At 44.7% G+C, this 16811-nt stretch overlaps 1 protein-coding gene across 1 annotated transcript in view; it reads left to right on the top strand.

Annotated features, from left to right (window-relative positions):
• Positions 1-16811, top strand: part of LOC147108325 (receptor-type tyrosine-protein phosphatase delta-like) — a 620473-nt gene that overhangs the window by 352069 nt on the left and 251593 nt on the right. Inside the window, exon 9 of the mRNA XM_086004913.1 lies at positions 2735-2746. Coding sequence (XP_085861039.1) covers positions 2735-2746 — 12 coding nt within the window. The remainder of the gene's footprint in view (positions 1-2734; positions 2747-16811) is intronic.

Consider the following 16811-nt stretch of genomic DNA (forward strand, 5'->3'; position numbering starts at 1 on the left):
AGTTTTGTGCTGTGAATTCAAGTCCGTTGAGAGCTGGGTTGGAGCTTGACTCATTTAATTTTGCATTCTTTAACAGCTGTCAGAAAGAGGACTTTCATCCCATCCGTCTGGGCTCAATTCCAGCTGCAGCCCCGGAGATGAAAGGATGGAAGGATAGTGCAGCCCTGTCCCTCTTTTTCCTTTCTTTAAGAACATGATATTCTCCAATATTGCCGTGCACATTGGAGCCAAATCTTCAGTAGCAGAAGAAATAGATAATTCAAGACTTTTTGGTTTTTAAGGTGTGCTGCGGTCCCAAAAGATGAATTCTTTGCAATAAAGCACGTGCTTGATTCAGAAGGTGATGGCTGCCTTCGTGTGGACTATGTTGAAGTATTGCTGTGCACAGCTTTGCCTGAAATGAGGCCTAGTCACTCTCGACCATTAGTGATTCTTTTCAAGTCTGCATTCTAGCTTATTCTGCCAACTTCTTAAGTTCCAGACTGGCAGGAAACTGGCAGAGATCCATATCAATAGAACAGAACACATTTTGAAAGTGAGAAGGCTGTTAATCTTGCTTCAGGGGAGCTAGTCTATCAAACCAATTTAATACCACCGAGCCTAGAGTTTCCAAGCACTAATCCACCTATGTGTTATTAGAAATCTTGCATACACAGCCGCATTAAAGTAACACCACTCAGTAAATCTATGCCTTGATGTCCAAAGGCAAGGGCAGGAAAATGTATGATAGAATCATAGAATTTTACAGCCCAAAGGAGGCCATTCAACCCATCGTGCCTGTGCCAGGCCTCTCTCTGAAAGAGCTATTCACTTAGTCCCATTCTCCTGCCCTTTTCCCATATTCTCTTTTTTTTTAACTGGAGAAACCTAGGTGAATGTTGAGGCCCATTATGCAGGATACAGTCAAGATTGGCAGGAGAGAAGACAAGGAAAATGAAGATTTAGATGGCTAGATAACAAAAGCCTGTAAGTTTTAGGGAGACGGGAAGACTGATGGAGGCGTGGCCATGGGGAAAGGATGTTAGAGTGAGAGTTGGTACAAAAGGGGTAATATTATGAATCCGTGCTTCTGGTGTGACGCCTTGACCACTGGAGGCGTGTATCAGAAATTTCTGCCGTACGCTGCCCGCATTTCTGATTTATGCTCCCAGAAGGGGAGGCCTCGGCACTGGGAGTGGGGACTCATTAAAACACCCCACTAATGAGTCCTCGAAGCAGAAGACAAATCTTTTGACTACAAAGGGATCATTGCCCCTCCACCCCTGCCCCCTGGCTAGCAAGGCAGAAACTACGTGGCCTGTGAGGTTTTTTCTTCCTGCGCATGTATTTCTAATGTATTCTCTCTTCCTCTTGTTCGAACAGTGCAAAGCTGCTTTAGGCCTTCCTCTCCTTATGCTGTAACAACTAATAATTTGAAAATGATGAAATGACAACACAAAGGGGAAATATTAATGCAGTATATTAACATAATGGCTACACTGTAAGTAGATCAGCATTCCCAGCTGAGAGTTATGAATTCACTCCACAGACAGTCAATTTACCAGAATACAGATTGTTAAAAAATATTATCCTTCTTGCATGCTTTATGTGTAAAGTAGCACTCATAGCATAAGAAAGTAATTTGTTTTGTTAAAATTGTTTTTTATCCCCTGGTGCCTGTAAACTATCAATGCCCCTGAGCTCCCTCTTCAGAGGATAAAGTGGTTACTAAGGCAACAGTTTGACCCTTGCGTTGGGGACTGTTGCTTGATGGTCGCTTCATCCTCCTGAAGGTCTGATATCTCAGGGTTCAAAGGTCATGGATGAGGTTTACTAGAAGGAAAAATAATTTGGAAAAACTCTACTTTGAACTAGTGCCATTAGACAAGTTATGATATTGGGAAAGAAATAAATACCAATTGGATGGAAAGGTAAAAGGTCATTGGTGACGTATTGAAGATAATGCAAATGATTTTTTTTTCCTGCAATTTTAATTTTGAATACAAAATTTTGAAAATGTTAGGGGGATGGATATTTGATCCCTCTCGGAGCTTTCCTCCCAAGTCTGCGACATACAAGGTTCTGCTGTGTTTAAAAATGATTTGTGGCCGCAGTGTGGGAACAGCGGACTCCTTTCCATGAGCAACAAGCGCGCAGTCAATTTGTAGCACGAGGCCTTGTCCAGAGAGCTGTAGGCTGACGTGCGCTTGGCGCAGAGGTTCAGAGTTCGAGTCGGTTGTTCCTGGCCAGTGATGGGAACAATACAGCTGCATCTCTTTCACTTCCTTAAGAAGGCTGCTGTGGTGGGGAGAGATGGGGGTCCAAGTGCCGAGACTTCAGGAAAAACGATAAAACTGCTCATGACAACTTTATTTCTGAGTAACTTTCTGTCAAAATTCTGAAGCCGACAGAAGAAGTGAAAGAGATTAAAGGGAATAAAGGAAATGTTTAAGTTATGCGTTCTAAGATAATATAAGTATAACAGCCTTGTGTTAGTTTTTATTTATTTTTTAATTTGATTTATCAATGGAATTGTTTGAGTTAAAAATCAATTCCCTCAGAAGGACTAACTATTGAGACGACACACAAAAAAAATTGATTCTTGAAGATCTAGGCGGAAAGGTCAAAGGTCGTTAGTGAGAGTAGATGTTGCAGCTAAAAGCCTTGAAGAGGCCTTTTTACTCTCTCTGTGTTTCCCCTATTTCTCTTCTCCCCATGTCATTGTGTTCCGCATCAAACCCCCTACATCCCTCAGAGCTACGAGAAGGTTGGTGTGTTTTTCTTTTTTACTTTTTTTAACCCACATTACATATGAATAATCTTTTTATAAAAGAAACTAAAACCCCACAGCACAGTTCAGATAATTTGCACTAGTCTGTGGGTCTCCCGTTTTTGCATCCCAAAGTTTTTCCCCACTCGTTTTGGTGATGTGCTGTGCCTTGTGGTGATGATACCTTGGCGCTTGTACACTGTTGCCTGGTGCATGATGGGAGAATGTAAGAACACGCTGCATGCCGCTGGGTCACGCTAAAATATGCTATGACAAGACAGTGTTCCTGCTGCACTTTAATGAGGGTTCAAGGTTTAACGATGGTCTTGGAGCCTGCCAGGCACCTAATTGCACTATTTACACCTGGACTACACTGATTAATAACTACCTGATGAGACTACTTTGTGTGTGGGGAGGGGCGGGGAGGCGAAGGTATAATTGTAGATTATGCCATCTGAAAGGATTTCTGGGTACATTTTGTGAAGTGCATTGTGGGACTGAAGTGAACACAGGTGAAATGGGAGGTATGGTGGCAAAATGGCAGCCTTTAAAAGGTGCTGTGTTGTCTTCCAAGTTGTCCCCGAGATAACAACAATAAAGTTATTGTATTGCAACTTACCCACATTGAGATCATTTTAGAATTGTTCCCGATTTTCAAAAATTGATTGTGTGCGCACAGGGTGTGCGGGGGGGGGGGGTGGAAATTGAGCAGCTTTGCGGCTTAGCACAGGATGCTGTCTTCGGGATGTGACCTAACTGACAGTTATAGACAAATAGGAATGTGCAGGCCCAGAAAACACCACTGCGGTCCATCTGGGCAGTCCCTGTGTCTAAGGAATATTATCTCTCATACCCCTCTATCACACCTTTCTCCAGATAATTACCCAGCTCTCTTGTATCAGCAAATTATTCAGCCCCCACTGCCTCCTTTGGCAGTCCACCATTCCATACATTCACCACCCTCTGTGTCAAGTAGTTAAATATAAACTGCCTTTTCACTCTCCCTCTTCCAAGATTGAGGCTCTCTTGCAGAATCTGTGATAAACATGTTGATCTTTATCTTGTTTATATCTTTTAGGATCTTGAATACTTCATTAAGATTACCTGTGAGCTTTCTCTTCTCCAGTGTAAACATTCCCAGCTTTTGCAGAATTCTCCTCGGAGCTCAGATGCCTAATCCCAGCTATCAGATTAGTTGCCCTTCGCTGTACCTGCTCCAATTCCTGGATGTCTTTCTCACACTATGGTGACCAGATTATACACAGTACTCCAGGTGGGGCTGTACCAAAGCTCCTTGCAAACTCAGAATTACTACCTGAGATTTGTGCTCTCTCCTCTTGCTATACAGCCCATGATCCTATATTCTGCCATACACAATGATGGTGGCTTCAACAATCTACCCCACCCACATCATCCAGCTCCTTTTGATGACCACTATTTCATTCCTAGGTAGACAGAGAAGTTAGGGGATTCCTCACCTTTTGAGCCAGCGCACTCTTCTCCCTCCCCACCCCCCCCCCCCCCCACCATTTCTTCAGCTTCTTTTCCTTGGTTGACTCAATGGGAGAGTACTTGGAATCCAAACTAGGTGCACAGGTGTGTGTGCAAGAGAGAGCGAGAGAATGGTGAAGGAGAGAGACCGTCCCTGAAAGAGGCCAACTGTAGGACAGGGCAGAAAATGGATAGTTCAGTTTATCTTCCACTTTTACAATGTGCACAATAGCATAGTAAGCTTCGAATTCAGCTGATGTGGAGTGTCTACTGTACATTACCCCTTTCTGTGTGTCTCACATTTTGAAAGCCAGCACAACCCATGGATCCCCTGTAGATGTGAGTATTGGTGTACCTGGAGTAGTTGGTAGCATAGGTTCAAAGCCTGTGTTTCCCTATGTGATGAGTTCTGAATCATGAAAAGTAAAAGCTGTAATAGCCCACAACAATGTTGCCCGTCTGCGAGCAGCCAGCTTGAGAGCAGCGTTGGTAGAGGCCTAGGAGTGGGTCACCTACTTGTCATCTCCACTGGGAAATAGTGTGTGGCATAGGAAGGTCTGGAGAGGGGGTCAGAAAAATGCAGCCTTGCTGTGGTCTCTTGTGTCTCACTCATCATGATGCAAACATGTAAGTTGTGCTACAAAATGTCAGAAGAGGATTCCCCAGTACAGGGAGTGCTTGAGCCCTTGACCCGGTAGAAGAATGGGCCTCTGAGGTCCAAGAGCAGAGTGGCCTCTTTTTTTTTTTTAGTTCGTCCTGAGCTGGGCCATCAGGTGGAGTCCCAAGTGGAACTGAAGTATTCCATTTCCGGGAGAGAAAGGGAAGCAAAGGATAGGAAGGATTTAAAAGAGGCCTTTGAGGGAATCTCAGACCAGCAGCAAAGATGGTTATAGCAAAATCTTTGCCACCTTCCCAGCTGGGGGAAGGTTATCACTGAAAAAATGATGGTCGCAAATGGACTGGTAGCTCAACTAAGTGTATGATTTTCATATGTAAGCCGAGATGGTGTCAGCAGCCTGTCTGAGTATGGAGCACATCACAGCCAAGCCTAATTCTGTCTTCACCTAAGGTCTACACACCTTCCAAAAGAGGTCATTGGAAATCTATCAGCAGCAGGAAATGGGCTGATTTTCACCCTCCCTTGTCTAGGGCACTTACACCAATTAGACCAACTGGTTGGCAATTGAAGCTGTGAGTTCTGCTCTGTGCGATTTCAAAAGTCATTGCCCTACCAATTGAGCCATTGGAATTGTATTCACCTCTTTAGATTCCCTGCTTTCCATTCCCAAGCTAGAGATGTGCGGGCTGTCTGCTGTTAGAGATCTACCAATTGCTGTCTGGAGCCAAGCCCCTAGGAGATGTACGAGCACGTACAGAGGTGATTGACCCTCTAGTATTCTCCTTCCCCAATGACAAAAGTAAGGCAGGAAGCCCAACCTGACAGGAAAGGGCGCAAAATAACATCCTTCCACTCAGCGGTACAGCACATTGGCACACCAGTGCACACTGGTCCACTCAGCGGTACAGCACATTGGCACACCAGTGCACACTGGTCCACTCAGCGGTACAGCACATTGGCACACCAGTGCACACTGGTCAATATTCATTGAACACGTCCTGTGGCAAAGTGGCACCATAGGGAAAACATGAACAATCTGTTTTATAATCGACTTCACCTCATCTTCACCGCCCCCCCCCCCCCACACACACACACACACACACACACACACACACACACGCACACATAAACCAAACGGTCTGTGTTTGTGCAGCGTTGGTGGGTTATAATAGTGACATTTAGACTGGAGATCAAATATAAAGAGGAAGCGGGAGTTGGAACTGAAATCTCAGCAGGGATGCATCCGAAGGAATTAAATAGTTTCAAGTCGAAAGAGAGAAAACAGAAGCGACGAGAAGAAAAAAAACCTGCCAGTCATTTGAAATATTCTGCGGTGCTATTACTGCTCTTGGCGCAGTTCCCGCTCAGTCCCATAATTCAGCACACAGGAGGAGAAAAGATAGAAAACGAAAGAGCTCCCTGATGGTTTCTGACAACAGTTTGCTCAATAAAGCACGGCTCAGCTGCCTTTTATGCTGTATTTAGACAGTAATTAAGACTGGAAATAGGCAAAAGGTTTGAATTTGGCCTTTTTTCTTAATTTAATGAGGATTTACTGACTCCAAGTCTTCATGTTTGCCGATCCTCTCTGCACAGTTCCTCTATTTGAAGAAATTTAAAAGTCATTAAGAGAAAAAATTCCAGCCCTCTAGGTACATAGCAGTAAGCAAGAATGAAATCAAATCATTTATTGAACAAAGTACAGCCCATCTCTCTTAAAGGGGAAGTCATCTGCGTAACAAATGTTCTATCTTTGCCGTCTCACTGCTTTCCCCAGAAGCCTGCCTATCTTGCCACTCCCTCAAATGCCATGTAGCTCCATGTTGCGGAGACGTCCAGCTTTGTAATATTTGTCATTTTATTTTGCTTCACCACACGAGTGCCAGTGTGTTGGCACCTTTTCGGCTGCCCAAACCAGGGGGCCATTTTCCACTGGTCACCTGCCCACACCAGGGAATCTGCAGGTAGTCAGAAGACTCCTTGCTGCCCATGTGGTGAAATAGTACAATTACATCAGTTAGATTTTTCCACAATGTGGGATAGAACCCAGGGAAAGGGATTGTGGTTGCAATATTTTTTTTTATTCGCTTATGGGATCTGGGCGTCGCTGGCAAGGCCAGCATTTATTGCCCATCCCTAAAGTAAACTATGAAGTGTAAAGTTCTGTTAAATTAGATTTTCAGATTCGTTTTAAAGCAACTCATTGAATGCGAGTCTCCACTGGACCCAGTGTCTTTAACATATATTGTGTTCCAATAATCAACAGAGTTGTGGAATACCATCTTGCATCATCCTTTTGCCCAGTCCGAACATTTGGGGACCATTAAGACTTCCGAATCCAATTTTCAACAGTCTATTATTGGGCTCAAAGACATCTTATTGCAATAGTGATATTCTGCCAAGAATTTTTAACGCAAGTCCTAAATATGATATCCAGGACCTCCCCAGTGGGTAAAGGCAACATTCAACTGCAATACAGACCAGGAAGGCTCCGATTCCATCCCTGGTCTGTGCTGAGTTAAATGATCTAAGCTGTGGCAACTGCAGCTCTTACAATCCCAGGAAAAAATAGTTTCAAGTTCTACTCCTGGTAGCCATCCCACGCACATGTGAAGCCCGAGAGCATCAGGCTTGACTGCGTAGGCCGCCCTTATCTTACTGGCACTCGCTGTTGAGGCTCACGCATAAAGAAGGGCCAATTGGTTGAACTACCAGAGGGCCTCCACAACTAGTGGAGCCATTACCTCAGCATGAGTCACAGCAGAGCCTAGTGAAGAAAAGGAGAGGGAAAAAAACTCAAGAATATCCAATCTTATTTACTACTTGTCCAAGTGACATGCCATGACAGTATATCAACGCTGCGCCAACCTTTATTATTATATTGACAGGCTGTCCAATTGGAATGTCAGACACCACTTTAGAGCTTGCACAGCCTAATGTAAGTCACGGTGCACTAAACACCCTGACAGAAACTGGTGTCGAATGAACAGAGCAGTATTCTGAATCAGCAGCTTTCAACTTATGGTGCATTTTGACAGAGTGGCCTTTTAAGACTGCCAAGCAGGTCAGTGTGCCCGACATGCTGTTTTTCAGTAAATCAAAATAGAGTCGCGGGGTAGATGTTCAACTTGCCGCCCGAGCATCAAACTGGCATTGCGGGTCGGCCGCCGGTTGTAGCGCCCACCCGATTCCCATTAAAATCATCTAGAACAAGCGACTGATCCACAACACCAGTTTTAGACCTGGGCGACAAGTTAAATATCTACCTCATAGAGTTTTACAGCACAGAAGGAGGCAATTCAACCCATTGCACCTGTGCCAGCTCTCACAAAGAGCTGTCCAATTAATCCTATTCACCTGTTCTTTCCCCACATCTTTATTTTTCAGATATTTATCTACTTCCCTTTTAAAAGCTCTTACAGATTCTGCTTCTATAAGAGCATACCACATCCTAATAACTGTCTGTGTTTAAAAAAAACTCTAGCCTCTCCTTTCATTCTTTTGGTGATGATCTTAAAGTTATGGCCCCTAGTTACTGACACATCAACTAGTGGAAATAGGTTTTCACTATTTATCTTATCAAAATCCCTCATAATTTTGAACATCCCAAGCAGATCTCCTGTTAACCTTCTCTGGTCTAGTGAGAAGAATCCTAGTTTCTCCAGTCTTTCATAAGTAAAGCCCATCATTCCTGGTATCATTTTAGCATATCTATTCTTCATAGTCTTGACCTCCTTCCTAAACATTGAAAGAACATGTCGCTTGTGGGTCCGTATTCCGTATACAGATTACTGCAGTTTTCAGCTATTGACACTGGTCATGAGAAAAGGAGAGGTTGGCATCTCGGTAATCCACCAATATTCCCAGTTTATCAGTAGTCCCATTTAAGCTGCTGAGTAATTGGTTGGACTCACAAACGTAGCAGACAGTAGAACTAAGCAGATTCAGCATGGATTATAATGCATCGATGGGCTCCCACTCATGACAGCCATTCATTAATCCTGGATGGAGTGTGTACGTGGTTGTCAGGTAAGGGCAGGAGCAAGCTTGGCTGTGATGCTGTCTGTTGTCACGTGGCTAGGTTCACACATGAAAAATGGACCCTTGGGGTGAGGTAGAAAAGAGGGCGACAGGCACCCAAAGATCTGTGCCCCAGCAACAATCAGTGCCTCGGGAGGAGGTGAGCAAGCTGTGCAGACAGGTACGTGCCCAGTCACCATCTCTAATCAGCTGCAGGCTGCATACAGCATCTGGGTCTTGAGAAAGACTTGCGTGTTGGACCCAGGAAAATTGAGATAATCCACTTATGGCTATGGCTGCTGCTTATTGCTGTTAATAATTGAACTAATGCTGATTGCAGAAGCTTAACTGCAGTACTCCACATATAGATGTTGCAGTTGTGTTGATATTGTACCTTGTGTGTAAGATGGATCAAACTGGAGTAAATCCGCACAATCCAATCTCTTTGGTTCGTGAAGATAAGCCTCAATGAGACACATGAAGTACTGACAACAAGCTGCTGATATGGATTGGTGGTAATGGCTTTCAATTTCAGTCTTGCATTTCTGGTCCCAAGTCCCCTTTACAGTCAACCTTCACACTCATTCCCACTTCAGCATTACTTCTTGAGTTGGCAGTTGGGATCTGCTTGCCTCTAAGGGTGATCCTTGAGTTAGCCAAACTTCCAGTTCGGCAGAATGTGTTGAAAGTCTGTGGTGAAGGCGGAGGCTAAGATTTAATATCTCATTGCAGTTATTTATAATGGGAGCCTGGGATCAGCTGAATGAATGCACTGATAGGCAGCATAGCTCGGGGGAGTAGAAAACCATCTTTATGTTTGGGAGGATACAAACTCTTCTCTTCCCACCTCTCATCTCTCAGGCCATGTACAGCTTATGGCTGCGATAGTGGGTAGACAACCTGATCCCAGGCCTACACCTATGCCATTTTGCACGTGGGAGTGGCTCACCATGTGGTTTTCCATCTGATTTCTTTCCCCTTTCCCTGTGAGGAAGCACCTCGCCCACCTGCCCACAATACGACTGAGTTCACCGTTCAGTGATGTGGAGAATTGATGGAACTATTTAATTTGAAAGGCATGGGTCTGTGCATCTAGTTTTTAGCTCACTGTTGCCCATTATAACCTTTTGCCAACCATCCAGTTAGATTCAGAAATAGCTGACTTTCCCCCCTGCGCTTTCCCCACCTCCCACAATCACACATCTCCATCGCCATCTTCCACCTTCTATACCAAAAGCTGGCAGCTCAAAGGTGTCTCTTACACCTGATTGCGATTGATTCAGCTTGATTGGTTCAGCTTGATTGGGCAGGCCTTGATGATTTAATGGTGTCATATTGAATTCAGCCATGGCTCATAGGAGGGACAATAACCTACATCATTAAAATACTATAAAGAAATACAAAATTGAATTCTAAGATTAAGATGCTATATACAATAATGAATTAATGGTTCACCAAATTGAGGACCGGCCGGATAATTGACCTTGGCTGCATCCTGTAGTTTCCTGCATATTCTTCACTTGGAAGGGAAATACACAGATGGCTCTTTAGTGCATTAATTAGATGCATTTGTTTAAAAAAAAATGACAGTAGCTGTTTGATCTGAGTGACTGGTGGCAGTCTGTCATGGGTAAAGAAGACTGATTTGAGGCAACATATTGGAGCTTTAAAGAGTAGAACCACAATGAGCCTGTTGCCTGGACAACAGTTGGTCATGTTTTTACAATAGAATCCATCACAGTTTGGAGTCACCTTAAACCTTGAAGGAATCCACACCATATCTGTACAGAATTGGAGGGACTGGGGAATGAGAGAGAGTCCAGTAGCTATAATCCAGTCAACATGGACTCTCACTGGCACACTATGGTGGTTTAGCACAACCCTGTTCTTTTCTACCTCAGACGACCAAACTCCCTGAGGGCAAAACTGGAGCCAAAGCTCAGATGGGAGGCAAGACAAAGTAAAGCAGAATTGCGTGGCACTGTCCATTTGATCTGGGTAAATGGACAGGCCTGATGATTGACCTTGATTGCATGGAGGGTACACGAGCAAGGAACAGTAGAACAATTTGAGTCCATAAGCAAAAAGGTCATCCTGTAATCTACCAGTGATAGTTTCAGGAGTGAATTGTGAAGGTGCCACTCACGATTGCAATGAAGCTGGTGATTACCGTTAAATAGTTGTAATCAGAGACAAATTTATATCTCCATCTTCATTTTTGAGTAAGGCCATTCCTTTAAGGTTCTTTATGATGTTACATGGCTGTTAGGATACTAGAGAGGAGTCTTATGATGGTGTGACATAGTTGGAATTAGATTCAAGTGCTGCCCACATGGTATAAATGGGGTTTCTGTTTACAAAGCGAGTGTTAAGTGGGTGTGAAAGTCATTTTTTGTGGAGTAAACAAGACTTCTGAATGTCAGAAAATCAACGCCAAAGGACTCTGTATCAGGTGGTTATCATCATGCATCAGAACACACTTTGTGCAGTGGGAACACTGACCTGTCTGGTATGTTGAACTCTCTCTATGTCTGCCTGTCTTTGCTCTTGCTATCCTGCACTGCTCTTCTTTGTCTTCCAATTGATTAGATTACACCTTCTGAAGTCCATGCCCCAATTCAAACCAGTTAGCCATCGCACTAGAAGGAATACAATGGCTGTCTTTGTGTTTGTTTAACTTGTAATAATGAGGCTTTCCAAACAAACTAAGAGGCTAACCTTACCCAACACCTTCCACATCTATCCCCCGACTGCTAGTATTGGGCTGTCCAATAATAGTGGAATATCCCAGTGCCATCTGGAAATCACTGACAAGAGTCAACCTGAGTCAGCATTCAGCTTTGATCTGAAATCCCTTTTAGAGCATCTCTGGTCTCCTTGTGCTGTGTGCTTCAGCATGGTGACAGATTTTGCCATTTGAGGTCACTTTGAGCGAGGTTCGCCCAACCCCATTTTAAAAGAGCCTTTGTTTGTGAAGTGCTTGAAATGCTGGTTCATGGTTCTAATTTACATTCTCCCTTTTAGCACCTGTAACTCAGGCCAGTGGAGTTTTATATGTATACATATATATAAAAGCAGAGCCCCCCCTTCTCAGTGGGTTGGTGTAATCTAATTGTAGTAATGAACTGGAAGATGCAAATTATTGTGGCTTTTCAACATTTTGGCACAGATTATGGCTCTTGCCAAAATGGCAGATAATCTGTGCCTTCTTGCTCATTGGTGCTTTGGTGTCTGGTGCAGTGTAGCTTGCCTTGTGGAGGTTATTTGGTGATGAAGTCCCTCCCTCTTCTCCCTACTACCCCGCCTCCACCCGTTCCTCCCTGAATGTACTCACTGTCACATTCTTCTGTGAATCAGGGCTCGCAATCATCCAAACACTGTTGCCACGCTTTCAGAGGAATAGTCTAGAGCACTCTTTATCCCCTTCCCTATCCAATTTAAAACAAAATTAATTACGTTTTTTTCTTTTGAAAGATGAACACTCGCAAAACACAACTGAAACTGAAGCCAGCATCTTTCTCTCACTGCCTTAAGTTCAAGTTTCTGAACCAATCATTAAACCCTTCCCTGAGGCCTTGTCATAATTATTTCTGTAACTTTGTTTTAAAAGGGATTGGATGTAGAAGTCATAACAGCAAGTCTCAGGATAAACCATGCATCATCACATATGATGTTACATGATAATGAGCACTGGCTGATCAAATTATTACCATGATGCTGTTCACAGTGAGAATCGACCTTGCGTGTCTCTATAACACAGCCTATCTCCTGGACAGAAAATTGACTTGCATTCATGGAGCATCTTGTCACATCTCTCGCAAACATCGCAAAGCTCTTCACATACGACAGATTACTTTCATGTGCAGTGATCGATATATAGGCAAATATGGCAGCCAGTGAGATCCCACAAGCAGCAATGAATTAGTCTAAATTTGCTGGTGTTGGTTGAGGGAGAAATATTGGTCAGGGCACTGGGAGAACTCCCCTTCTACGAAATAGTGCAATGGGATCTTTAACATCCACCCAAACAGGCAGATGGGACCTCAGTCTGAAGGACAGCAACTCTGAACATGCAGCACTCCCTCACTCCTGCATTGAAGTGTCAGCCTAGATTATTTACTCAAGTGCTGCTTGAACCCACAAAGGTGGGAGTGGCATCAACAGGCACTACAGTGGATGGTCTTTAATTATGTGATCAGAAATGTCTGGTTGGGAACAGGGTTGAAGGTTAATGGGGAGGTTCATACTGAGATCATCAAACATTTCATTGGTCAGGCTGTCTCGTGCTGACCTTGCACTCCCTAATCAATGAAACATTTCTGTTGAAAAATATTAGTCATGCAAAATGGGAAGAAAACTTCCTTCCTCGCACTTAGAAATCATTTATTTAATTTTATCTCAGCCGGTATCAGGAGTGGAGCCAGATTACACGTAGACTTATGTGTAACCAGGACAAACCTCATTTTGGAGTGAAACCCAGACTGTTTGCATTATTCTGCAGTTTAAGACGTAGGATGAACCCGGGAAGAGTTAGCAGTGAGGTCATGTGGCGTCTCTGGCTAGACTGCCTTTCATGTCTGACTGACTATAAGCCCTACAATACCCGATAAAACCAGGACAAACCTACTTCCCTCTGGCTTTTTTCTCCCTCCCCTTCCCCCTTCCTCGCTTTGATCTGAGTTGGGGACCTTTGAACGTTGTATTCAGCTCATGTTATGTGATCAGTGTCCTGTAGACTTGAGAAGTTGGTTCTTTCATTCTAGATTTGTCTGAAATTGGGTCATTGAAAAGCAAAAAGGAGTCCTGCTCTATAAGTGCAATTTGTTGTAGAGTAACTCTAGGCATGTTTCTGGGTCCACGGGGTGAATTTTAACCCCCCAAAAACAGGTGGGTTGGGGTCGGGTGAGATGTTAAATTTTTTAAATCTCAAACCCGACCCCAACCCGCCCACTTCCAGCATTAACGTAGGTGGGACGGGGGGACGGGCAATTTAAATGGGCCAGAAATTCCAGGCCAGAAGCGTGAGTACGGTCGGCTTACTCACGCTTCTGGCCGTTGGAAATGCCGGCGTTCAGCATGAACTGCGCATGCGGGGAACGCCGGCATTTCCAGACCTCGAGCGCGTGCGACTGCACAGGCAGCGCTTGCACAGTGAACTTCGTGGATTTCATTCATGAAATCCGTGAGGTTAAGTCCTTAGAAGTTACACTGAAAAAAAGCAAGTGTAAAGTGGTTCATTGGCTGCGGAGGAAGATGTATTTTATCGTGGAGCTTTTGAAATGCAATATTTTTGTTTGGGAAAGGGAGGGAAGTTATTTTAAGAAATTTTAAGTAAGTTTTAAAGTTAAAATTTTTTTTTTTTTTAAAGGGTTTTCAGAACGGTAGGTAGAAGGAGCAATTGTGGCTGTGTGAATGGAATGTGAGAATGAGTTATGTATGTATGTCCACATATATTCCTTTACGTATATGTATGTATGTTTTATATTCCTTTACTATGAATGTATGTTTTTAATTATGATTTTCCAATAAGTTACTTTCTCTGAAAGTCATAATTAAATAATACATTCATACACATAAGTAAAGGAATATATACATAACGCGCAAAGGAATATATACAGACATACATACTTTCAGAAGCTCCACGATAAGAAATATCTTCCTCTGTAGCAACTGTACCCATGCTTTTTTCATGTGTAAGTTGTAATGACTGGACCTCACTGAAAGCATTAATGAAAGCGGCGAATTATACTGCGCACGCGCTGCATGTGCAGTCGCACGCGTTCTGCCTCTGAACCCCTTCGTTCAGAGGACAGGAAATGCCGGTTTTCCCCACATGCACTGTGCATGCTGAAAACCGGCATTTCATCCGGCCAGATGCGTAAGTACCCCGACCGTACTAGTGCATTTGGAAGGGAATTATTGGGCCAACATTTTACATGTCAATAAAATAAAAAATTTAACACTTGCACGACTTGCCCCCTCGCATCTGCGACTGAGGGTCCAAGGAGGTGCATTGCGCAAGAGGTCATCATCGGACATATCCTCACACTGTTCCCTTTGGGGAACTGTATGAAGTGGTGGAAGGATTTATGGCCGTGATTAACGCTCATTCCGTGACCGTAACCATCTTTGAACCAGCCATTAGGGTGGTTAGTCCTATGGCGGGAGGGTTTTACGGGCTCCCACAACCCATCTGAGGGGGGGGGGCCATCAACACCCACGGACGCAAGTATCCCGCTGGATGTCCACCCAGAATTTAAAGTTGGAGCTCCGACTCCACTTGCCGGGACTGTCTGGAGTGGGGTTCAAAACCCTACTCCTTCTGGCCCAGCGGCGGGGATGCTTACTGCTACGCAAAAGGCCCACTCCGCACAAAAGGTGACACCCATACGTTTCCTGCGCCTTTTCCCTCCCCATGACTGGAGCCCTATGCTGCCATTTCACGTTGCTAATCGGATTGGGCGTTTGTCATAGCGGTAGGATCCCCGCCGCTGGGCCAGATCAGGGTAGGGTTTCGAACCCCGCTCCAGACAGTCCCGGCAAGTGGAGTCGGAGCTCCGGCTCTAAATTCTGGGTTGACATCCAGTGGGATATTTGCGTCCGTGGGTGTGGGTGGCCCCCCCTCCTTGTATAGCTTGTGGGAGCCCGTAAAACCCTCCCGCCATAGGACTAACCGCCCTAATGGCTGGTTCAAAGATGGTTACGGTCACGGAATGAGCGTTAATCACGGCCATAAATCCTTCCACCACTTCATACAGTTCCCCAAAGGGAACAGTGTGAAGACACGTATGACGACGACATTGCTAAATAAATAAATGGAATTTAAAAAATTCTTTTAGGGCTTTTAAAAGTCTTTAAATTGCTTTAATTCTCTTTAAAACTACTTCAGATTACTCAAAATAATGTAAACATTTTAAAAAGTTTATAAAAGTTACCAAAATCTTCAAAAAACTTCCAAAAACCTATTTAAACTGCTGCTTTGCATGTAAAAAAGCAAAGCAGCTTGACAGAAACATTGGGGGCGTGTCCAGTGAAACTGAGACCTCAAGGGGCGTGTCTCACTTACACTGCACGCTCCTGGGTCCGCGCTGGCTGCACTCCTGGGCGGCGTGACGTCATACGCTGCCCGGGAATGTGCTTTCTATTTCTCCAAGTTCAGGCGTCCCAGAAGCTGATCGGCAGGAGCGCGGGTTAAGTGCAAATACGGGGCTTGCACGCGCTGCAAGCCCCGTTCTGGAATTTCTGGCCCATTATCTTAATGAGACAGGAAGCCTCCCATTTAACCTGCTTTGCAGGTTTAACCCTGGCTGGCCAGATTACCCTGGCTGGCTGGATTACCCAGGCCTCTGGAAACTCGGTGGCTCAAGGGAGGCGAGGACAGCTTCGGGGAGAAGGTAAGTGCTTTTACAGCACTGCTTGTGGACCAGGAGGAGCAGGAGTGCTTCCCCCGCAGGGATCAGACATCCCCCCCCATCAGATCCCCGCCCCCCCCATAGAAAGACATTCAGGGTCAGCGATTGGACCCCGCCGCCCCCCCCACGCTCCCACTAGCAGCTGCAGGTTCCTTACCTGCGGCTGAGGCCTGCTCCGAGTGCTCCCCACCCGACTGGAAGGCAAGCCTGTCAATCAAAGAAAGTGTCAACGAAAAGTTAAAACTCCACAGCATTCAGGGAAACCCGAACTTCCCGGTTTCCCGTCCGGAACTCCGCCACTCCGCCTACACAACCCACCCTTGTCAATATCAGGACCCATGATTCTGCTGCCGGGATAAGGGAATTCAATTTACCAGTGTAAACGTAAGGAGCTGGCTCAAGGGTGCTGAGCTCCTAGAATCTGAACTAAAGTATGGTAGTGTAAACTGGCCTCCTATGTCACTTAGGATACATCAAGATTTGGACCCAACATTCCACACATTTCCAGGAGGTCTAGGAC

The sequence above is a fragment of the Somniosus microcephalus genome, chromosome 13 (assembly GCF_052327205.1).
Source record: "Somniosus microcephalus isolate GS21.2 chromosome 13, FLI_Smic_1.0, whole genome shotgun sequence".
In the NCBI taxonomy this organism is placed as follows: domain Eukaryota; kingdom Metazoa; phylum Chordata; class Chondrichthyes; order Squaliformes; family Somniosidae; genus Somniosus; species Somniosus microcephalus.